At 48.3% G+C, this 23,618-nt stretch overlaps 1 protein-coding gene across 1 annotated transcript; it reads left to right on the top strand.

The window, feature by feature from the left end:
* The first annotated feature begins 363 nt into the window (after positions 1-363).
* CDK5RAP1 (CDK5RAP1 mitochondrial tRNA methylthiotransferase) lies at positions 364-23,316 on the top strand. The gene is made up of 14 exons (XM_081948101.1): positions 364-470; positions 1,869-2,187; positions 3,775-3,878; positions 7,190-7,224; positions 8,726-8,826; positions 11,762-11,972; positions 13,703-13,823; positions 14,961-15,191; positions 15,271-15,368; positions 17,267-17,322; positions 18,650-18,780; positions 20,438-20,587; positions 22,300-22,440; positions 22,646-23,316. The coding sequence occupies exons 2-14, from the start codon at positions 1,893-1,895 to the stop codon at positions 22,784-22,786; spliced, it is 1,815 nt and encodes a 604-aa protein (XP_081804227.1). The 5' UTR covers positions 364-470; positions 1,869-1,892; the 3' UTR covers positions 22,787-23,316.
* Positions 23,317-23,618: the final 302 nt, after the last annotated feature.

Raw genomic sequence — 23,618 nt, 5'->3', positions numbered from 1 at the left:
AACTGAGGCATTCTGGGAGTTGAAGTCCATACATCCATCTCAAAAGTGGTTAAGTGTGAAAAACAATTCTCTAGTCCTCCTGATTTCTGACTGGGGTCTTCGGGGCGGGGGTTTGAAGCCCACCCCTCTTAAAACTCCAAAGACTGAGGAAGAATGAAAGAAAGAAAGGGAACGATCCAGGCCAGAAATTAGAGGCCGGAACGTTGCTCCGCGGGCAGCGTTTCTAGAGGGGGACACTTTGGGCAACGCACCCGCAGGGCTACAGTCGCCCACGTGGTCAGAGGTTGCGCCGCGCTACCGTATGAGGAGTCGGCTCTCGGCTCTTTCCCCCCGGAAGTCCCTCTGCACTTCCGGTATCCTTCACTCAAAAGGCGCCCCCATTCGTCCCGGCCGTCCCGGGGGTCGTGGGTTGGAATCTCCCCGTCTCCTCCTGCCTCTGGTGGGCGGCGCTGCTCCCACGGGCAGCCCCGGTAAGAGACGCCCCTCTCCCGCCCCCTCCCTTCCCTGGGTGGGGGTTTCCTAGGGAAGGGGGAGGGGGTGTTCTCTGCCCGAAAAGGTGGGATAAAATTATTATTAATAATAATAATAATGATTATGGTAATAATACTAGTAATAATTATGATGATAATTTATTGAGTGAAGCAGTGAATGAAAGGAGGCTGAGGGGCTCCAGGCCAGCACCTTTCGGCCAGCCTACCTCACAGGGTTGTTGTGGGGAAGAGAGGAGGCAGGAGGATTAGGGGTCTCCTGCGCCTATAAAGGGGGCATAATGTGTGTCTGTGTGTATAATACATTACACCCACCCACAATTTTATCCCATCTTTTTAGTCACAGAAGATACATATATATATGTATATGTATATGTATATGTATATTATGTATATGTATATATATATGTATATGTATATAATAGAACCTGTAAATAGATAGTTGTAATAGTATTATAAAGTTATATCTACAGACGGATTTTCATATTTGTGTTTATGCGTATAAAAATATAAAACATGCAAAACAGGGAGGAGGATTAAGGATTACGTTCATTACGTAAAAGTCAGGATAAAATTCTATCTGTCTATTCTACCTATGTACTTATGCACCTAGTCTGCCTGCCTGCCTGCCTGCCTGTCATCTACCATCCATCTATTCTATCTGTCCGTCTATCTCTTTATATAATATGTCTATCTAATCTCTATCTCTCTTTATCTAATTTGTATCCAATATCTATCTATCTATCTATCTATCTATCTATCTATCTATCTATCTATCTATCTATCTATCTATCTATCTATCTATCTATCTTCTAATTTATCAATCTATTTCTATCTATCTAATCTCTAATTATCTATATCATCTGCCTGTCTGTCTGTCTGTCTGTCTGTCTATCTATCTATCTATCTATCTATCTATCTATCTATCTATCTATCTATCTATCTATCTATCTATCATCTATCTAATCTCTAATCATGTCTGTCTGTCTGTCTGTCTGTCTGTCTGTCTGTCTGTCTGCCTGCCTACCTACCTACCTACCTACCTACCTACCTACCTATCTATCTATCTATCTATCTATCTATCTATCTATCTACCTACCTACCTATCATCTATCTAATCTCTAATTAATTCCTCTCTCCCTCCCCCCCCTCACCTACCTACCTACCTACCTACCTACCTACACGTTTTTGGTAGAGAAAATCCCTAATCCTCTTTTCCCCACAACAACCCTATGAGGTGGGTTAGTTTGAGACAGACCTGCTCATTCATTCATACTCTCCATTCATTCATAGCAGTTTTTGAAACGATATCCCTCCCCCCCATTTTGTTTGAATGGCAGCTAGCAAGAGACCACTGATCGTTCTAATCCGTTGCTTTAGGGAGCAGGAGGGCCTCGTGCCAAGATGCTGGCTTTGCGTGGTGCGCTGGTCTGCCCGAGGCCTCTGTGTCGGTCCGTGCGCTCAGGATTCCAGGCCTGGCTTTCGACCTGTGGTCTGGATCCCGGGACCCCCCTCGAAAAACAGAAAGGGGGAGGAAGCCTCGAGGATTTCCGCTCCAAACTGGTAGGGGGTCCATCTCTGCAGCATTTCCTGCAATCGGCTGCCCCTGTGAAGGATGCCCACCGCTTGCCAGCTGATGTCTTAGAAGACCCCGCCCCTTACCTTGGACCCATCACCTTGGCAGGTTCCCCGAAGAAAGGTGAGTACGGCCACTCCATCACACCTTTCCTGAAATGTCACACGTCATTGGCTTTTAATGACCCCCATAATCCCTTGCGGGGTGGAGTCTGCACAACTGGATGAAGCTAGCAGAGTGTTTTGCCCTTCCTGTCGCCAATGCGGAGTTTTGTTCAGCAGATACATTCTCATTGTGCCCAGAGAGAGAAACATCTGCCTCTACCTAGGATCGAACTCACAGCCTCATGATTGTGAGGCGAGAGCTCTACCTCTAGGCCACCTCTGCACCACTCTCTGAAATGCTACGCAGATGCTGATTTGATTTTGTAGAGGGACATTTTTTGGGGAGATTCTGTCCTGCTGCATAACCAGTTTTCTCACATCGGCAAAATAGGGTGAAACGATGAAACAGCAGTCTGGTCCTGAGCAGAATTGAACCTGATTTGAATTTGGAAGGATGGGAGACTACTAGGAAATCCTGAGGTTGACTATATTTAATGCTGCGTATTTTAATAGTGGCAAGACTGGATTTTGCACAAAAATGGAATAATAAAGAGACTCCTTTGGAACAAGAAATAATATATAAGATACTGATGTGCACAGAAATGGACAGGCTGACTCTAGAGCTCAAAGACGAGGGGGGAGACGGGATATCACAAAATCTGGAACAAATGGTACCAGTGGTTAGAAAGGAGGGAAAAAGGCCAGGACAGAAAAACACAGACAAGCTAAGAATTGGAAAATAGGGTATTAAGAATGTGTGATAGGTAGGAATCGGATATGTATTTGTATGATTAGTAATTATATAAAAGAAAGGATCAACGGACAGGTAATCTGACTGACCACACACACCTACGTAATGGATATAAAATGTAATTGTTGCAAGATCCAAACACTATACGGAAATGTTTATGAAGAAATGTCGCACTATGTCCAATGGTTTTAATATTTATCTAATAAAAAGTTTTTTAAAAAAAGGAAATCCTGAGGGGGTAAATTAGGTCCCAGAGTCCCAGAATGAAGCTGCCAAGTTTTCCTTGTTGCTGCTAAGAAAACTGTCCTTATGGTGACCAAAAGTCGAATTGGATGAGAACTTTTATCCTAGATGGGTTTAGTTGTAGGTACCAGGTGGGCATCTCCTCTGTGAGAAATGGGCATTTGTCCAGGGACAGGGAGGGGCTGCTTACAAGTCTACAGGTAGTCCTCGACTTACGACTACAAATGATCCCACAATTTCCATTGCTAAGTGAGACAGGTGTTAAATAAGTTCTGCTCCCATTTTACAACCTTTCTTGCCACAGTTGTTAAGTGAACAGCTACAGTTGTTAAGTTACAATTGTTAAGTGAATCTCCTCCTCCTTCACCATATCTTCCTCCTCCCCCCTTCTCTTCCACCTCCTTCACCTCCTCCTCCTCCTTCACCATCTCCTCCTCCTTCTCTTTCTCCTCCTCCCCCCTCCTCTTCCTCCTCCTTCACCATCTTCTCCTCCTTCTTTCTTCTCCTCGTCCCCCTCCTCTTCCTCCTCCTTCAACACCTCCTCCTCTCTTTCTTCTCCTTCTCCCCCTCTTCTTCCTCCTCCACCTCCCCTCCTCCACTTCTGCCTCGTAGTCTACCTGGAGACGTACGGATGCCAGATGAATGTCAGCGACACGGAGACGGCCTGGGCTATCCTCCAGCGGAGTGGCTACCAGAGGACCAGCAACCTGGCAGAGGTACCCAAAGTCCAGGCTGGGCACTTTCCCGCAGTGGCCTCAGTGGCTGGAATAATGGGAGTGCCCGTTCGTTGCCCTGCCCCAGACCGACCCAGTGCACAATCTGGGGGTTGAGGGGCCCTTGGTGCTCTCTGGGCTTGTTTTGCCCCCTTGCAGACATTTCATGACCCAACTAGGTAACATCATTGGTGCTAGAAGGGAGTGGGGGTTTTCTCTCGGTTTAGATCCTAGTGGCTTGTCAGTATTGGTGTCAATGTTCCTGCTGGTGCCTTGATTAGACTATTGTTTACTGTTAGCTTGTTTATCTGTTGAGTAGTTCTTTTGATGCGGAAAACACCTTCAACCCCCAGATGAGTAGAGGCTTCACTAAGATTACCACGATATCAGCAGTCAAGAAGTAAACAATATCCCAATCAAGGAACTAGCAACCCTTGTGACATTGCCTAGTTTTTAATTTAATTTAATTTAATTTAATGCTTCTAGACCGCCCCCTCTCCCGAAAGGGACTCGGGGCGGTGTACAGTTCATACAAAATATATCAGATACAATAAAATTAAGTATGTACAATTGACAGTTGACATGGAGGAGGTAAGAATGTCATTAAAAGAACTGTACAAAGCAGATTAAAATAAGTTCAAACCCCTAAAAACAAATACAGTGAATTAAAAAACCCCTAAAATAACCAGATATAGTGCGTTTGCCAGGAGGGACAGTTGAATTATGCCAGGCCTGCTAATCGGAACAGGTGGGTCTTCAGTTTATGCCGGAAGGAGCGGAGGTCAGAAGTGGTTCTAATGTCGGGGGGGAGGTCATTCCAGAGGGTTGGGCCCATCACAGAGAAGGCCCTACTCCTCGGTGTCGCCCGCCGGCATTGTCCAGTGGATGGCACCAGGAGAAGTCCCTCCCTGTGTGAGCGTATTGGCCGCAGGGATGTATGTGGGAGGATGCGATCCCGCAAGTAACTAGGTCCCGTGCCATGGAGCGCTTTAAAGATGGTAATCAGCACCTTGAAACGCACCCGGAAAACCACAGGTAGCCAATGCAGCTCGCGCAGGAGAGGTGTTACGTGGGAGTACCTCGTACTCCCCATCACAGCCCGCGCGGCTGCATTCTGAACTAACTGCAGTCTCCGGGCGCGTCCCAAGGGCAGCCCCATGTAGAGAGCGTTGCAGTAATCCAGGCGGGACGTCACCAGCGCATGAGTGACCGTGCGTAGGGCATCCCGGTCCAGTAGGGGGCGCAATTGGCGCACCAGGCGAACCTGGTGGAACGCCCCCCTTGCCACGGCCGCCACATGGTCATCCATTGACAGCCGGGCATCAAGGAGGACGCCCAAATTGCGCGCCCGTTCCACAGGGGGCAACTGCTCGCCCCCTATGGCCAGCGATGGAATCAGCTGGCTGAATCGAGGTGCCGGTAGCCACAGCCACTCAGTCTTGGAGGGGTTGAGTCTAAGTCTGTTGTCCTCCATCCAGACCCCGACGGCCTCCAAACACCGGGACATTACTTCGACAGCCTCGTTGGGGTGGTTTGGAGTTGAAATATACAGCTGAGTATCATCAGCGTAGAGGTGATACTCAACCCCAAAACCACGGATGATCTCACCCAGCGGCTTTACATATGTGTTGAACAGGAGAGGCGAGAGGACCGACCCCTGTGGCACCCCACAAGTGAGTGGCCTCGGGGTCGACCTCTGTCCCCCTGTCAACACACATTGCTTCCGGTCGGAGAGGTAGGAGCCGAACCACCGCAAAACGGTACCTCCGACTCCCATCCCCTCCAACCGGCGCAATAGGATACCATGGTCGATGGTATCAAAAGCCGCCGAGAGGTCTAATAGGACCAGGATAGAGGAGCAACCTCTATCTCTGGCCCTCCAGAGATCATCAACCAACGCGACCAAGGCTGTCTCTGTGCTGTGCCCAGGTCGGAAGCCGGACTGGCGTGAGTCTAGATACTCGGATTCGTCAAGGTGTCGTGGAAACTGCTGGGCCACCACATTCTCAACAACCTTCGCTAGAAACGGAAGGTTGGAAACTGGACGATAGTTAGCTAGCTCCATTGGGTCGAGTGAGGGCCTCTTAAGTAAGGGCCTCACCACCGCCTCTTTCAAGGCGGTTGGTAAGGATCCCTCACCCAATGAGGCATTCACCAGGCCCAGAAGCCAGCCTCGTGTCACCTCCCAAGATGCCAGTACCAACCAGGAGGGACACGGGTCCATTAAACATGTGGTGGGTCGCAGCCGTCCACGCAACCTATCTAAATCCTCGGGGGCAACAGAATCAAACTCCTCCCAGGATGGTCTCACAAGACTCGCTGTTGGCGGCTCGTCTGGTCCACTGAGTGGGGCCCATCCGCTCCGGATCTGAGCGACTTTGTCCTGCAGATATTCCCCAAATTCCTCTGCTCTGCCCTGTAAAGGTGCCCCCTGCGTCCCCTGTGACAAGAGGGAGCGGGTCACCCTAAACAGGGCAGCAGGGCGGTTATCCGCGGACGCAATAAGGGTGGCACAATATCTACGTTTGGCCGCCCAAGTTGGGTCGTGAAATGTCTACAAGAAAGCCACCAAGCTCAGAGAGCACCAAGGACCCCTCAATCCTCTTCCTCCCCACTCCCTTCTAGCATTGATGATGTTCCTAAGTTTGGTAATGAAATGTCTGCCAGGAAATGACCAAAGTCAGCACCAAAGATCACTCAGTCCTCCTCCTCCTTCCTCCTCCTCCTCCTCCTCCTCCTCCTCCTCCTCCTCCTCCTCCTCCTCCTCCTCCCTCCTCCTCCTCCTCCCTCCTCCTCCTCCTCCTCCTGCTTCTCTTTCCTCTTCTTCCTCCTCCTCCTGCTTCTCTTTCTTCTCCTCTTCCTCCTCCCTCCTCCCTCTTCTTCCTCCTCTTCCTCTTCTGAGTCACATTGTGTCTTGTGACACAACAGTCCTGTCTCCTCCACCCTGACCCAAAATTCAATTAATGCAGGGGTGTCCAAACTTGGGAACTTTAAGACTTGTGGACTTCAACTCCCAGAATTCCCCAGCTAGTTGAAGTCCACAAGTCTTAAAGGTCCCAAGTTTGGACGCCCCTGCATTAATGGTTGTTAATGTTGTGTCATAAAATTTTGGAGCAGCAGATTCTGCCTCCCTTTTTCTGAGCGCAGCCTGAATGCTGGAGACTGCACTTTTTCTGCTCAAATGGAGCTTTTTAAGTCTTCTCTCTCTATAGATAAGGAAGGTTTGATCCCACAGAAGGAGGAAATGTTTCTTCCTTCCCCTGTTCCCTGTTTAATAATTCCAGCTCTTTCTCCCCCTCCCTCCTCTATTTCAGGCTGACGTGGTTTTGCTTGTCACATGTTCCATCAGGTAAGAGAGTTTGCTGATTTGTTTGGATTTGGAAATAATTGCAATGTGTAGCACCATTTACCTAGTGGACAACCATTTAAATATGAGCCAGCAGTGTGCAGCAGCTGCCAAAAAAGCCAACACAGTTCTAGGCTGCATCAACAGAGGGATGGAATCAAGATCACGTGAAGGGTTAATACCACTTTACAAGGCCTTGGTAAGGCTACACTTGGAATATTTACATCCAGTTTTGGTCACTACTTGTTTCTTTCTGACTCTGGTTTTTATGCAAACAGCTCCTTTGGGGAGGGTGGGGGGGGGGAGTTGCTGGGTTAGCATCCCCCCCCCCCACCCTAGAAAGATCAGTTCAGTCACAACCCCCTGTGTGAGTTGCATGGACAGCCTTAATTGATTTATGGATCCTTGTCCACACAACCTTGTGATTTGGTTTAGATGGTTGACGCCTTCCTGTGGGCCTGTCTTTGGGGGTCTCTGAAAGGGGGGAAGAAACCCCAGGTGCCCCTGAGCTGTGCCCCTTTTAGAACAGACTGAAACGTGGACTTGACTATCGAAGATGATTAGATTAGGGGACTGGAGACTAAAACATATGAAGAACGGTTGCAGGAACTGGGTATGTTTAGCTTAAGAGAAAGAAGGACTAGGGGAGACAGGATAGCAGTGTTCCAATATCTCAGGGGTTGCCACAAAGAAGAGGGAGTCAAGCTATTCTCCAAGGCACCTGAGGGTAGAACAAGAAGCAATGGGTGGAAACTAATCAAGGAGAGAAGCAACTTAGAACTGAGGAGAAATTTCCTGACAGTTAGGACAATGAATCAGTGGAACAGAAGTTGCCTCCAGAAGTTGTGAATGCCCCAACACTGGAAGTCTTTAAGAAGATGTTGGATAGCCATTTGTCTGGAACGGTATAGGGTTTCCTGTCTAGACGGGGTTGGACTAGAAGACCTCCAAGGTCCCTTCCAACTCTGTTATTCTATTCTATTCCACCTCTCCATCAAGGCTGCACCATGGAGACCTATTCTATCTAATGAAAAGGATAGCAGCCTTCCAATATTTGAGGGGTTGAGCCAAAGAAAAGTGTGTGTGTGTGTGTGTGTGTGTCAACCTATTTCCCAAAGCACCTGAAGGCAGGACAAGAAATAAGGGATGGAAACCTATTAAAGAGAAATCCAACTTAAAATCAAGGAGGAATTTCCTAAGAGTGAGGACAATAAACCACTGGAACAGAAGTTGCCTCCAGAAGTTGTGGGAGCTCCATCACTGGAGGATCTTAAGAGGAGACTGGAGAGCCACTTGGCTGAAGTGGTACATGGGGTTTCTTACCTAAATGGGAGTGGACTAGAAGACCTCTAAGGTCCCTTCCAACTCTATTATTCTGTTCTGGATTCCACATTTCCCAGAAGGGGCTGGGAAGAACCCGGGACCTCTTCTTCTACCCCGAGCAGAGTTTTGAGTGACTCTTCAGGCCTGGTCAAAGTTTCACCCATGTTTCCTTGCTTGGCAGGGAGAAGGCCGAGCAGACGGTCTGGAATCGCCTGCGGGTATTCAAAACTCTGAAGACGAAACGGCAACGTTCGCGGGGGTCTCTGCAGATCGGGATCTTAGGTAATGGGAACGCTCATAGCAAAGGGTCTTGCAGGAAGGGAGACCACCTGGGGCTTGGAGTGGGAGCATCTGGAAATCAGGTAGGTGAATTTTCCATTTTGGGGGGAGGTTGTTTTCTCCTCTGGGTTGGGAACTTAGGACTGGGATCGGTGGTTAGGCCAGGTCTTTCAAAAGCTGGAGCTACCCATAGTTAGAAGGGGCCTCACCTCGATATCCCAGGTCAGTGGTGAAGGCACCAGGCTATAGAAACTGGGAGACCGTGAGTTCTAGCCCTGCCCCAACCATGAAAGCTAGGTGACTTTGGGCCAATTACTAGGAGACAGTGAGCTCTAGTTCCCAGCTGGCTGGATTTTAGGCCAATCACCAGGAGACTGTGAATTCTAGTCCCACCTTGGCATGAAAGCTGGCTGGGTGACTTTGGGCCAATCACCAGGAAACTTTGGGCCAGTTACCAGGAGACGGTGAGTTCTAGTCCCATCTTAGACACAAAAGCCTAATTGAAGACAGAGTTCTAATTCTGCCTTAGGCCCGTGAGCCAACTCAGTGACTTTGGGCCAGTCACAGGGAGATGGTGAGTTCTAGTTCCACCGTAGGCACAAAAGCTGGCTGGGTGACTTTGGGCCAGCCCAACCCACCTCACAGGGCAGCTGTGATGGGAAATATAGGAGGAGGAAGGAGTATTAGGTATGTTCGCCACCTTGAGTCATTTATAAAAATAATAAATGTGGGATAAAATGCTAGTTGAGTATATTTTTTGGGTAAGCATTCACATGCAAAGGCGTAAGAAATGGGTGAAGATCTAAATAATAATAATAATAATAATAATAATAATAATAATAATAATAATAATAATAATAATAATAATAATAATAATAATAATAATAATAAACTTTTATTTCTAGACCGCACCCTTTCCTAGGCAGGACTCGGGGCGGTGTACAGTCATGTTAAAAACAATTTACAAATACATAGACATAAACGTAGACGTAGACATAAACGTAGACGTAGACGTAGACGTAGACGGAGGAGGTAAAAATATACTGTACAATTCTTAGTTAAAATACAAATACAATTAAAATTCCCTTAAAAAATTCCCCAATAAAATGTTTGCCAGGAGGTGGAAGATGGAACTATCAATCGGCTAAGCCAGCTAGTCGGAACAGGTGAGTCTTGAGCTTCTGTCGGAAGGAGCGGAGGTCATTAGTAGTTCTAATATCGGGGGGGAGGTCATTCCAGAGGGTTGGGCCCATCACAGAGAAGGCTCTACTCCTAGGCGCCACCCGCTGGCACTGCTTGGCGGATGGCACCTGGAGGAGTCCCTCTCTGTGAGAGCGGATAGGTCGTAGGGATGTATGAGGTGAGATGCGGTCCCGCAGGTAACTAGGTCCCATGCCATGGAGCGCTTTGAAGATAGTAACCAACACCTTGAAACGCACCCGAAAAACCACAGGCAGCCAGTGCAGCTCGCGCAGGAATGGTGTTATATGGGAGTATCTTGATCTTAATAATAATAATAATAATGAAAACTTGTGTTGAAACAAGTGTCACCCTCCTTTGAATGCTTCCCTGTAAATGGGAAACATTTTCAGCCGCGGGTGCTCGCTTGGCTGTGACTTTTAATCCGTGGGAGTATTAAAAAGTGGTTCCCCATCCTCCCCATTGCCAGACCCAAAGAGGCTCCATTTCTTCTGCAGATCAGGATTTTGAATCTGCAAAATGACCATGGAACTAAAAGGAAGAGAAGAATCGGATTTTTATAAAATAAGGAATAGAATTTATAAGTGGTTAGAAAACAGAAGCCAAAAGAGGAAATAGAAGTCTTTATTCGTGGGAAGGCAATGTAGAATGGTGAACTACAAAGGCTAAACATGAATGCCGAGACAGAAGACTGTATAACTACCATATTTTTCAGAGTATAAGACGCACCGGAGTATAAGACGCACCAAGGTTTTGAAGAGGCAATTTTTTAAAAAAGTAGGTAGGTAGATAGAGGGATAGAGAGGGAGAGAAGGAGGGAGAAATGCAGTAGGTAGGGAGGGAGAGAGAGAGAGAGTAGGTAGGTAGGTAGGTAAAGGGAGAGAGAGAGAGAGAGAGAAATACAGTAGGTAGGGAGAGAGAGAGAGTGTGTGCAGGTAGGTAGGTAAAGAGATAGAGAGAGAAATAGAGAGAGAGAGAGAGAAATACAGTAGATAGGGAGGTGTTTCTGCTGGCACAGCACCTGATCAATCTAATTCTCATCAATCAGTTAAAAGAGCTTTCCAAAAGGAAAAAAAAAGTTTTTGCACTCTGCAAACCTTCCCAAAACGGCACGTTTTTTGCAAAAACGGACCCGTTTTTTTTAAGGGCATGAATAGCCTTGCGTGGGGGCGGCTTGCAGAGTGCTCCTGCGGGGGTGGGGGGGAAACAAACAAAAAATGGCCCATTTTTCGCAAAAACGGGCCCTTTTTTGTCAAAGAAATTGCATGCATAGCCTTCTGGAGGCTTATAGAGTGCTGCTGGGGGGGGGGGGCAAAAACGCCCCTTTTTTTTGCTCATTTCTGCCTTCCCCAGCCCCCAAGAGCTCTCTGAAAGCCTCCAGAAGGCTCTGCAGGGCCATTTTGGTGAAGAGGGTGGGGCTTCAGGAGGCCAAAAATGCTGTATTCGGTGTATAAGACGCACCCAGAGCTTCAGCCTGTTTTTTTGAGGAAAAAGGTGCGTCTTATACTCCGAAAAATACGGTATTTTATATGGTTAAGCTTATCTCAGTTTTTTTCCTTTGTTTGTTGTGTCTCTTTTTTTTGTTTTTAAAGGTAAAAATGTTTAATGAAAACTATTTTTATTAATAAAAATAAACCTGTAAAATCTGTGGCAGGGAGGAGAAATCACGTGGCATCTTCAGATCAAGGTTTCTTGCCCTTCTCTTCTCTTCTGCTCACCCTTCTGCGTCTCCTTGCAGGCTGCATGGCCGAGAGGCTGAAGGAGAAAATTTTGGACGAGGAGAAGTTGGTCGACATTGTGGCTGGCCCAGACGCTTACCGGGACCTGCCCCGGCTCTTGGCAGTGGCGGAATCCGGGCAGCAGGCGGCCAACGTCCTGCTCTCTCTGGACGAGACCTACGCAGACATTTTGCCCGTCCACCTCAGCCCTGGTGCCACCACAGCCTTCGTGTAAGGGGAAACCTGGTTTGTTCCTGCTTTGATCCAACCTGGGAGCCAGGAAGGTGGAAAATGTCCGGGATTGATTGATAGATTGGTTGGTCGATTGATCAATATATACAAAGTTCATGTTTCTTAACCACCTATCTTCCTTGGGGAAGGGCTCTGGGTTAGGGTTAGGTGAACATTGATTGATTGATTGATTGATTGATGTATAGTTCATATTTTTAAGCTGGCCATCTCCCTTGGAGAGGGAGAGAGACAGCTAGAAAGGTGATAACTACCCTGTTTCCCTGGAAAATAAGACCTCCCTGGATAATAAGCCTAATTGGGGTTTTGAGCGTATGCGCTAAAATAAGCCCTCCCCTGAAAATAATGCAACACAGCAGCAGCCTTGAGGTGACCACGGTCGCCTCCTCCCGCACCTCAAAAATAGTAAGACCTTCCAAAAAATAAGGCCAAGCGCTTATTTTGGGGGTCAAAAGAAAATAAGGCTGTGTCTTATTTTCGGGGAAACACAGTAGATAGATGATAACTAGGTAATTAGCTATGATAGATTGACATAGCTAGATTAGATTAGGGAGGGAGGGAGGGAGGGATAGATAGATAGATAGATAGATAGATAGATAGATAGATAGATAGATAGATAGATAGACAGACAGACAGACAGATAGATAGATAGATATGATAGATATATGATAACCAGAGAGCTAGCTATGATAGATTGACATAGCTAGATTAGATTAGGGAGGGAGGGAGGGAGGGAGGGAGGGAGGGAGGGAGGGATAGATAGATAGATAGATAGACAGACAGACAGATAGATAGATAGATAGATATGATAGATATATGATAACCAGAGAGCTAGCTATGATAGATTGACATACATAGATTACATTAGGGGTTAGATGAGATTACGTTGATAGAGTTGATAGCTAAATAGATGATAGCTAGCCAGATAGCTAGGCAGCTAAATAATGATCAATAGAGCTAGATAGTTAGATGTAGATAGAAAGAGAGATGAGAGAGAGAGAGAGAAATGAGAGAGAGCCTTACTGGAATAAAAATGCTTCCAAGAGTTCCATTTGTGCTCCTGATGATGTCTAGCGTGCCTGGTGCTGATCTCCTTTTGCAAAAAAACAAAAACCCAACCCTCTGCAGCTCTCCGTCTTCTTCTGTGGAGATTCTCCATCGTTCAGGTCATGGTTGTTCCAGAAGTGCTTTTCCAAAAGACAGCTGGACTTTCTTGGTTTTTCCCCCCCTCAAAGACGTTTCTCTTCTCATCCAAGAAGCTTCTTCAGCTCTAGCTGGAGGGTGGGGATGGAAGGATTTCTACTCCTTGCAGACAAAGCTGGTCATTTGCATCCTTTGAGAGGGACGTTGAGGCCACTTGGAGGTTTTTCTCTATCCTCAGGGTCACCTGAGGGGTGCAAATGGGGGCGGGGCCTTCTTGGAACTGCTGAAAGGACTTGTGGTGCGAAGCTGTGCTTGCTGCAGGATGTTTTCTGAGCTGTGTCCCTTCACAGGCTGCGTTGGGAGATAAGTCTGCGTCCTTTGCAGACAGCTGCATATAAATCCCTCCATCTCTCCCCCGTCCCTCCCCCCCCCCCGCCCCATCATCCAGTCAGAGTTGAAGAGGCTTCTTGGATGAGAAGCGAAACCGCTTCAAAAAAAGACCCAGAAAGTCCAATTGCCTCTTGAAAAAGCCATTAATGCTCTCTGGGAATCGCTTTCTCTCTCGCCAGGTCCATCATGCGTGGCTGTGACAACATGTGCAGCTACTGCATCGTCCCCTTCACGCGTGGGCGCGAACGGAGCCGGCCCTTGGCCTCCATTCTCCAAGAAGTGCAGATGCTCTCAGACCAGGTAAGAGGCCTTTGACGTGAACCGTTGACCAGGCCTGATGAGTCCCTGCAAACTCTGCTGAAGGTGGAGAGAGGTTCCTCTCAGCCCCTTCTGGGCAATGGGGAGTCCAGAATAGAGCAACAGAAGAGTTGGAAGGGACCTTGGAGGTCTTCTAGTTCAACCCCTTGCTCAAGCAGGAGACCATATACCAGGTTGGGTGTCCATCCTTGAAACTTTAAGGCTTGTGGACTTCAACTCCCAGAATTCTCCAGCTTTCAAATGGGTGGACTTCAGCTCTCTGGGTTCGCAGGCAGGCAGGTGATAAAGATGATAGATAGATAGATAGATAGATAGATAGATAGATAGATAGATAGATAGATAGATAGACAGACAGACAGACAGACAGACAGACAGACAGACAGACAGATATATAGATGATAGACAGACAGACAGATAAACGTCATAGACATACAGACTGATATAGATATAGAAATAGATAAGAGAGAGCATAAAACAGAGACGCAGATAGACAGACAGATAGATGATAGAAGATAGATGATAGATAGATGATAGACTGCATAGACAGACAGACAGATATAGATATAGAAATAGATAGAGGTAGATAGCATAAAAGAGAGAGAGAGAGAGACAGACAGACAGACAGATAGATGATAGAAGATAGATGATAGACTGCATAGACAGACAGATAGATATAGATATAGAAATAGAGAGATAGCATAAAAGAGAGACAGACAGACAGACAATAGATAGACAGACAGACAGACAGAGCGAGCCTCTTGCCCCCAACAATCTGGGTCCTCATTTTACTGACCTCGGAAGGAGGGAAGGTTGAGTCAACTTTGAGCTGGTAAGAATCAAACTGCTGGCAGTGAGCAGTGAGTTAGCCCGCAGTACAGGTAGTACTCAATGATCACAAATGAGCCCAACATTTCTGTTGTTCAGTGAGACATTTGTTAAGTGAGTTTTGCTCCATTTTGCAACCTTTCTTGCCGCAGTTGTTAAGTGAATCACTTCAATTGATAAGTTGGTAACCCAGTTGCTCAGTAAATCTGTCTTCCCCATTGAACTTGGGACACAGCAATGGTCATAAACATGAAGCAATGGACAAGCCTCTCCTCGTCTCTTCTCTCCTCGTAGGGTGTGAAGGAAGTGACCCTTTTGGGCCAGAACGTCAACAGTTACCGGGACACCTCCGAGGTCCACTTCCTCTCCTTGGCATCGCCTGAGCTCAGGCAAGGATTCCGGACCGTCTACAAAGCCAAGAAGGGCGGGTTGCGTTTTGCAGAGCTTCTGGACCGCGTGGCTGCCGTGGATCCAGAGATGAGGATCCGCTTCACTTCTCCGCACCCCAAAGACTTCCCGGATGAGGTGGGTTGGGCCCCGCTGATCTCCTCCTCACCGACAGACAGCAGCAGTGCGCCAATGACGACCTCTTTGCGTTTCGCAGGTGTTCGAGGTCATGCGGGAAAGACACAATGTCTGCAAACAGGTGCACCTTCCCGCCCAAAGCGGCAGCTCCCGTGTCCTGGAGGCCATGAAGAGGGGGTGAGATGTGTGTTTGTGTGTATGTGAGTGGTACTGTAGGGGCTGCTATGCACATGGAAAACCTGCAGCAATGTGACACCCCCTCTCAGCAGCCCATTCCGCTAAAACGTTGAGGAAATTCGTGTCACCGCACAGAGCAAAGAACACAGTCACCATGTGCTTTACTGCTCAACTATATAACAGTAACAGGAAACACTAGAACTGTGATGGCGAACCTATGGCACGCGAGGCGTTATGTGTGCTGGCCAGCTGACTTCTTTTGAGGCCATTTTTCGCCTCCATTTTCCCTGAAGCCTCTGGAGCGCAAAAAAACAACCCTATGAGCAAACTGGAAGTAGGGCCGGTTTTAGTCCTCCGGAGGGTTCAGGAACCTTCAGGAGTAAGTCCCTGAGCTTCCGCTTTGCCCGTAGGGCTGGTTTTTCGCACTCCAGAGGTTTCAGGGAAGCTCCTGAAGCCTCCGGAGGGCCTCGGGGGGTGGGTGGGTGGGTGGAGGGGCTGTTTTCGCCCTCCCCAGGCTCCTATAAAGCCTCTGGAGCCTGGGGAGCGCGAAAAAAGCACGCCAAAAATGGGGGAGGGAGCGCTGGTCATGCTCAAAGCATTATGGGTGTGGCACGCCTGCGCACGACACCCCCCCCCCCTGCGCTCCCCCTGTTTTTGGCAGGCGAGCCACAAAAGTTTCCGCATCACTGCACTAGAACAAAAAGAGTCTAGACTAAAGCAGGGGGTCTGCAATCCTACACACTTGGATCCGTTTCCCACAGAAAAGAAAACACCCGGAGCCACAACACCTGGGTGGGCGTGGCCAACTCAACATCACTCCCACCTGGTCACATGGCATCCCCCCCCCCCCGCCATGCCTACCCAGGTTTCATGGCTCAGTGTTTTCTGTGGGAATAGGGTCTCTCTCTCTCTTCTCTCCCTCTCATTTCTGTTTTTCTCTATTTTTCCTCTCCCTTTCTCTTCTTCCTTCCTTTCCTTCCCTCTCCCTCTTCCTTTTTCTTTCTTTCTCATTGAATACGATAGCAAATCCAAAATAAAGTTATTAATTGTAGGAAATTGCTTCTCTGTAATCTTTTCATAGAGAACTCTTAAGTTGATAGGAGCTGGCAAGATTGCACTAACAGCAATAGGATATATATGTTTTGATTTCTTTTGGGTTTGACAATATAATCCGTTATCCAAAATTGGCCACCACGCACATCCATGCTGGAGCTGACAGCTGGTGTGCCATCAAATGCGGCTCCGTGTGCCATTGGTTCCCCATCACGGACCTATCCTGTTTCAGCACATGTCCCTGTGCGTTTGAAGAGGATTTGAGGCTGCCTAATTTTGCCACCTGGATAGAATGAGGTCAGGAAATGGATCTCCCAGGAGGGAGAAGTCAGTTTCCAGAGGAATAAGAGGCAATTCAGGCCAGATGTTATTTGTGTGTGTGTGTGAAAGAGAGTGAAGACAGCCTCTCCCTAATAATTCCCCAGAGTATATTGTGGATTCAGATAGTAGAGTCTTTAGTCTGGCAAGATTCTGTCTGTAGGTGTGAAACAATACTCAGCTTGGAAGAATCACTCTTGGTTTGGGGCCTGAGACAGGGCGACTGAGGAATTCTGGGAGTTGAAGTCCACAGGTGAGGGAGTGTACACATGATGTGATGGAATATAGTTAGGAGGTTGGCATGCTAAGAGGGAGGGGGGCATTGCAGAGGAGTAAGAGATAACAGATAGCCTGTGTGAGAGAAAGAGGAGGAAGACAGTCCCTCCTCAACAGTTCCCAGAGTTTATATGCAGAGCGTTGAGTCTTCAGCCTGGCAAGATTCTGTCTGCAGGTATAGAACTCACTTTGAAAGAATCCTTGCGTCATTCTTGGTTTGGGGCCTGACACCCACATTCTCATCCTCCCAGGTACACGCGGGAGTCATACCTGGAGCTTGTATACCGTCTCCGCGATTATTTACCAGGTGAGTCTCTCATTTATGCTTTCCGATGGCTTCCAGACTCAAATTACATTCCATGTTTTATTGATACATTTTTTTCCTTTGAAACATAGAAAATTCCATCTCTATCTGAACAGCCTGTTGTCTGGGTGCACAGTTTATTTTAAGTAGAGATACAACAATAATTGTACTAATAATCTTAATAAACATATTCATGTTGCTTTGTCATTTTTTCTAACCTAGAACTGTATTTTTCGGAGTATAAGACGCACCTTCCCCCCCCCCCCCCAAAAAGAGGCTGAAAATCTGGGTGCGTCTTATACACTGAATACAGCATTTTTGGCCTCCTGAAACCCCGCCCCCTTCGCAAAAATGGACGTGAAGAGAGTTTGGGAGGCCTGCAAAGTGCTCCTGAGGGCTGGGGAGGGCAAAAGCGAGCAAAAAAATGTGCTGGTTTTTGCTCATTTTCGCATCCCTCCCAGAAATACTCTACAAGCCTGCTAAATGCATGCCCTGTTTTTTGCTCATTTTTGCTCCCCCCCAGCCCCCCAGGAGCACTTTGCAAGCCTCTCAAACTCTCTACATACCCCTGTTTTTCACAAAAAACGAGATGCGCAGAGGGTTTGGGAGGCCTGCAGAGTGCAAAACCCTTTTTTTAAAAATTTACCTCTTCAAAATCTTGGTGCGCCTTATAGTCTGAAAAATACGGTATGTATTTTAGTCCAGTATTTTTCTTCCCTTTGGGCACGTCCACCACATAGGAGCATAGGAGCATAGGAGCCTGGTGTCTGATTACTCTTCCAACATTTAGCGGATAGATTTTGAAACGTCTTTGCTAACCTCGCTGGAGGTAAATGCCGCCCATAAAACAGTCCAATCTCTTCTTGGAAGCTTCCAGTGATGAAGCTCCCACCGCTTGGGGAGAGATGCGGGCGGGTGAACTTGGAAATGGGGTCATACGTACCCTTGGGGGGGATTCGTCATATAACTACAAACGGTCGCTAAATGAGGACTCTCTGAAAATGGAATTCACCTATAGGTGAAGCACCTATTCTAAGCAGCTGGCCTGGCTTAACTTTGATTTAACCATATCGCTCCTGACGGGTTTTTATTGGGTATTTTAATTATATTTTATTTAATTATCTAGGGGTTTTTAAATACTGTATTTTAATTGTTTTATTTGTCAGCCGACCTCCTCCTTGTGTATGTCTCGGTATATGTCTCTGTTATATGTTTGTTTTGTCCACATATTTATTTCATATGTTTCGTTGTACGCCGCCCCGAGTCCTTCGGGAGAGGGTGCGGCTAAGAAATAAATATTTATTATTATTATTATTATTCCTGTTTGCAGGGGCAACGCTGACCAGCGACTTCATCACCGGATTCTGTGGGGAGACGGAGGCCGATCATCTGCAGACGCTCTCCCTCCTCCATGAGGTCGGCTACAACTTTGCCTACATCTTTGCCTACAGCCAGCGGCAGGTGAGGCCTGGGCACCTTAGGGGCTGATTTGCATCTGTGGCAGATGTGCCCATTAGCAGAATAACAGAGTCGGAAGGGACCTTGCAGGTCATCTAGTCCAACCCTCTGCCCAAGCAGGAGACCCTACAGCATTTCTGATAGAGGGCAGTCCAGTCTCTTCTTGAAAGCCTTCAGAGATGAAGCTCCCACAACTTCTGAAGGCAACTTCTCTTCCATGGGTTGACTGTCAGAAATGTTCTCCTTATTTCCAGGTTGAATCTCTCCTTGTTCAGTTTCCATCCATTATTCCTTGTCTGGCCTTCAGGTGCCTTGGAGAATAGCTTGACCCATTGCCTCCTCTCTGTGGCAGCCCCTCAAATATTGGAAGGTTCTCTCCTGTCTCCCCTGGTCCTTCTCTTCCCTAGACCAGCCAGGCCCAGTTCCTGCAACCGTCCATCGGATGTTTGAGCCTCCAGTCCCCTCATCATCCTGGTTGCTCTTCTCTGCACTCTTTCTAGAGTCTCAACATCGTTTTATAGCGTGGTGACCAAAATTGGACGCAGTACTCTAGGTGTGGCCTTACTAAGGCTTTATAGAGTGGTATTAGTACCTCCATTGATCTTGATTGTATCCCTCTGTTAATGCAACTGAGGATTGCATTGGCTTTTTTGGCTGCTGCTGCACACGGCTGGCTCCTATTTAGCTGGTTGACCACTAAGACTCCAAGATCCTCTCACAGTTCCTGCTTTTAAGCCTGGTTTCACTCAGTTAATATGTGCACTTTTGGTTTTTCTTGCCTAAGTGTAAGACTTTACTTTTCTCTACTTTGAATTGCATTTTGTTAGATGTTCCCATGTTGCAGCTGTGAGCTGAATTGTTATTTCTTTTCTTTCTTTTCTTTCTTTCTTTCTTTCTTTCTTTCTTTCTTTCTTTCTTTCTTTCTTTCTTTCTCTCTCTATCTCTATCTATCTATCTATCTATCTATCTATCTATCTATCATCTATCTATCTAGGCGGGATTTGAACTCACTGTCTCCTGGTGATTGGCGTAAAGTCACCCAGCTGGCTTTCACGCCTAAGACAGAACTTAGGAGGGCTTGCACTGTTCTCGGGGTCACACGATCCCCTTTTGCGACTTTCTGACAAGCAAAGTCAGTGGGGAAGCCAGATTCATTTAACAACCATCTTAGCAATTTCTCTGCAGTGATTCACTGCCGTAAAACGAGACAAAATTCACTTAGCAACAGAGATTTTGGCTCCAGTCGTGGTCGTAACTGGGAAACTACCTGTCATTCTAGATCCACCTGGCGTTATTTTCTTTGTCTGGTCTACCCTACAGGGCTGACCAGTGCAGAGGCATCTCCCAGGGGCTTTCCTGGATAAGTTGGATCTCAGATTACCGCAGCAGGCTTGGGAGGGGTGCACCTCATTGGGGAATGTGATTTATGACACAGACTGAGGGGAGGGAAGGAACAGGGGCAAAATTCAGCTATAATTCAAACGAGGCTTAGATCTGACTGCAATACGGTATTGACGAAATGGTGCTCCTAATAAATGACTGGATTTCTTTTGAAACTTGGCTCGAGGCTCATGAATCAATTAGGGCATTTTTTGGAAACATGACATCTTCCTGCTTTCACTAGTCCTGACCTCCTGCTCTTCATCGCTCTGCTCTCCAGAAAACGCGGGCCTTCCACCGGCTGCTGGACGACGTCCCACCCGAAGTGAAGCACCGTCGGCTGGAGGAGCTCAACGTCGTCTTCCGGGAAGAGGCCTCCCGCCTCCACGCGGCAGCCGTGGGTCAGACACAAGTGGTGCTGGTGGAAGGGGTGAGTGTGTCCTGGGGCTAGCTGGCTCTGGCTGGTCAGGGGGCTGGTCAGGGCTTCAGGGCAGGTGAGGAGGGGAGATGAGAAGGCCTGGGATTCCACCTGGAGGTCACAGCTCCCTCCAGGGTCACTTGGGAGAGTGAAGGGAATGGCATGAAAATTTGAGAGAGAGGGGGGGGGAGGGAGGGAGGGGTTGGAGATGATGGATGGGAAGAGAGGGAGGGAGGGAGAGAGAAAAGAAGGAAGGAAGGCAGGCGAGGGAGGTGATGGAGATGATAGAGATGATGGGAAGGAAAAGAAAAAAGATGGATGGATGGATGGATAGATAGATACAGTAGATAGGGAGGGAGGGAGGGAGAGGGGGGAGGAAGGAGATGGAGATGATGGATGGGAAGGGAGGGAGAGAGGGAGAGAGGAAAGAAGGAAGGAAGGAAGGCGAGGGAGGTGATAGAGATGATGGGAAGGAAAAGAAAAAAGATGGATAGATGGATGGATGGATGGATAGATACAGTAGATAGGGAGGGAGAGGGGGGAGGAAGGAGATGGAGATGATGGATGGGAAGGGAGGGAGAGAGGGAGAGAGGAAAGAAGGAAGGAAGGAAGGCGAGGGAGGTGATAGAGATGATGGGAAGGAAAAGAAAAAAGATGGATAGATGGATGGATGGATAGATACAGTAGATAGGGAGGGAGGGAGAGGGGGGAGGAAGGAGATGGAGATGATGGATGGGAAGGGAGGGAGAGAGGGAGAGAGGAAAGAAGGAAGGAAGGAAGGCGAGGGAGGTGATAGAGATGATGGGAAGGAAAAGAAAAAAGATGGATAGATGGATGGATAGATACAGTAGATAGGGAGGGAGGGAGAGGGGGGAGGAAGGAGATGGAGATGATGGATGGGGAGGGAAGGAGGGAAGAAAAGGAAGGAATGAGAAGAAAGTTGATAGAGATGATGGGAAGGAAGGAAAAGAAAAAGTAAGATGAATAGATGGATGGATATATTCAGTTGATAGACAGGTGGAGAGAGAGAGAAAGAGAGAGAGGGAGAGAGAGAGAGAGAGAGGGAGATGGATAGCAATAGAATATAATAAAACAGAATAGGAATAGGGATGATAAGAATAGGGATACAGTTGGGACTTGAAGGTCTTCTAGTCCAACCTGCAGCCGAAGGCAGGAAACCTTACACCGTCCTGACAAATGCTTCTCCAGCGTTTTCTAGAGGTATAGGGAGGGAGGGAGGGAGGGAGGGAGGGGATGAGAGGGAGACACAGGGAAGAGAGAAAGAGAGAAAGAAATAGAATGAATGAGAGAGAATGAGCGAGAGAGAGAGGATGAAAAAGGGAGAGAGAAGGAGAATAAAAGAGAGAATGTGGAAGAGAGAATGAGGGAGAGAGAATGAGAGAAAGGGGGAGAGAGAGAATGCGAGGGAGACAGAGAAAGAGAGAGAAATAGAATGAAATAGAGAGAATGAGAATAAAAAAGAATGAGAGAGAGAAGGAGAAAGTGAATGAGAGAGAAAGAGAAAGAATGAGAAAGGGAATAAAAGAGAATGAGGGAGAATGAGAGAGAGAGAAAGGCAAAATTCCCCAATTGTGAGTCGTTCTCCCTCCCCCAGGACCAGTGGGACGCAGTGGGCACCTCGGAGCAGCTGGCATGCTGTGGCTGCCCGGTCTCTTGACGTCCGTTTCCATCCCCCCCCACCCCCCCACCCCCATCTCTTCTAGCCCAGCAAGCGCTCCCCTCTGGATCTGTGGGGCAGGAACGACGGTGGGGTCAAGGTCATCTTCCCGGACGTGGAGATGAGCAACGGGACGGAGGGGCTGTCAGCTGTCCGAGCCCAGCCGGGAGATTACGTCCTGGTGGAGGTGAGTCCCGTGGCCGCTACTCCAGCCCAGCCACACCAGGAAATCCAAACCCTGCAAGCTTTCATGCCTAAGGCAGGACTAGAACTCCCCGTCTCCTGGTCATTTGGCCCAGAGTCACCCAGCTGCCTTTCATGCCTAAGGCAGGACTAGAACTCCCTGTCCCCTGGTGATTGACCGCTTCCCCCTTCTTTCCTCCCCCTCCCAGATCTCCTCGTCCTCCCCCCTGACCCTGAAGGGCAGCCCCCTCTGCCGGACCACACTCAGAGGCAGCTCATTCTCGGCAGAGGCCACCCGTGGAGCAGCCCCGGGGGCAAGGGAAGGATTTTCGGCACCCTCCAGACAATGAGCAGCTGCCAAGGACTGGTGAGCAGCGGCTGCACCCGGCCTGGCCCCCTCTTGGCGAGAGGCTGTTCGCCCAACCGAGCCCTCTGGCGTCATTATCCGAAGCAGAGGCCGTGAAGGAGAAGCTGCGTGGCTGGACAAACAGCCTTGGAAACCAGGAGCCCATATTTTCATCCGTCAGAGGATGCATTCAGACACGCAGGGAGTTCCTGCCCGTTTTCTTCCAGGGATGGTTCACAAGTGGACGCTTTCCCCCCCCCTTCGTCTCAGACTTACGTCCGTTGGCTTCAGAGCCAACAGACTCTTGATGAGCCCACCTTCCTCCTGCAAGATTTGGGAGGTTGTGCATTGCGTGGAGAACCTTTGGGGCGGGGGGCTCTCCTCTCCCATGCAGGGGACTCTCCAGCGGGGCTGCGCAGCCCGGCTTTTGGCTCTTTAAGGATGATGGGAGTTGTGGTCGTGGAAGCTGCTGGAATTCATCAACAGGGGTTGGGACGGGAAGCAGTGGAGTAAATAAATCAACGTTTGCAAAAATCTGTTTCCTTATTTGATTTTGCTGCCATTTAATGCCACGTCTGTCCTCCAGTGCTGGGAGGATCGGCCCAGGGAGTCCTCGACTTACGACCGCAACAGAGCTCGGAATGGAGGGGGGGGGTCTGAGGGAAGTCTGAGCACTTGGTCACCCACGGGTGATGTAGTGCTCGCCACACCCATCCTGGCCCCGCCCACTCCATCCTTCCCCCCTCCCTCCCAGGTCAAACACAACCCTGACGTGGCCCTCCATGAGATGGGGCTTGAGGCCCCCTGGGCTAGGGGCTTTCACCCACCGTGACGTC

The sequence above is a fragment of the Natrix helvetica genome, assembly GCF_964273705.1.
Source record: "Natrix helvetica genome assembly, chromosome: 3".
Classification (NCBI taxonomy): domain Eukaryota; kingdom Metazoa; phylum Chordata; class Lepidosauria; order Squamata; family Natricidae; genus Natrix; species Natrix helvetica.
The sequence above is the reverse complement of the archived record's forward strand: the minus strand, read 5'-3'. Positions and strand labels throughout refer to the sequence as shown.

Bases quoted from the DNA above. Each gene is read 5' to 3' on its own strand.
- CDK5RAP1 (XM_081948101.1), top strand. From the start codon at position 1,893: ATGCTGGCTTTGCGTGGTGCGCTGGTCTGCCCGAGGCCTCTGTGTCGG. The intron at 11,973-13,702 runs GTAAGGGGAAAC...CTCTCTCGCCAG, and splicing joins GGTGCCACCACAGCCTTCGT to GTCCATCATGCGTGGCTGTG. The intron at 22,441-22,645 runs GTGAGTCCCGTG...TCCCCCTCCCAG, and splicing joins GAGATTACGTCCTGGTGGAG to ATCTCCTCGTCCTCCCCCCT.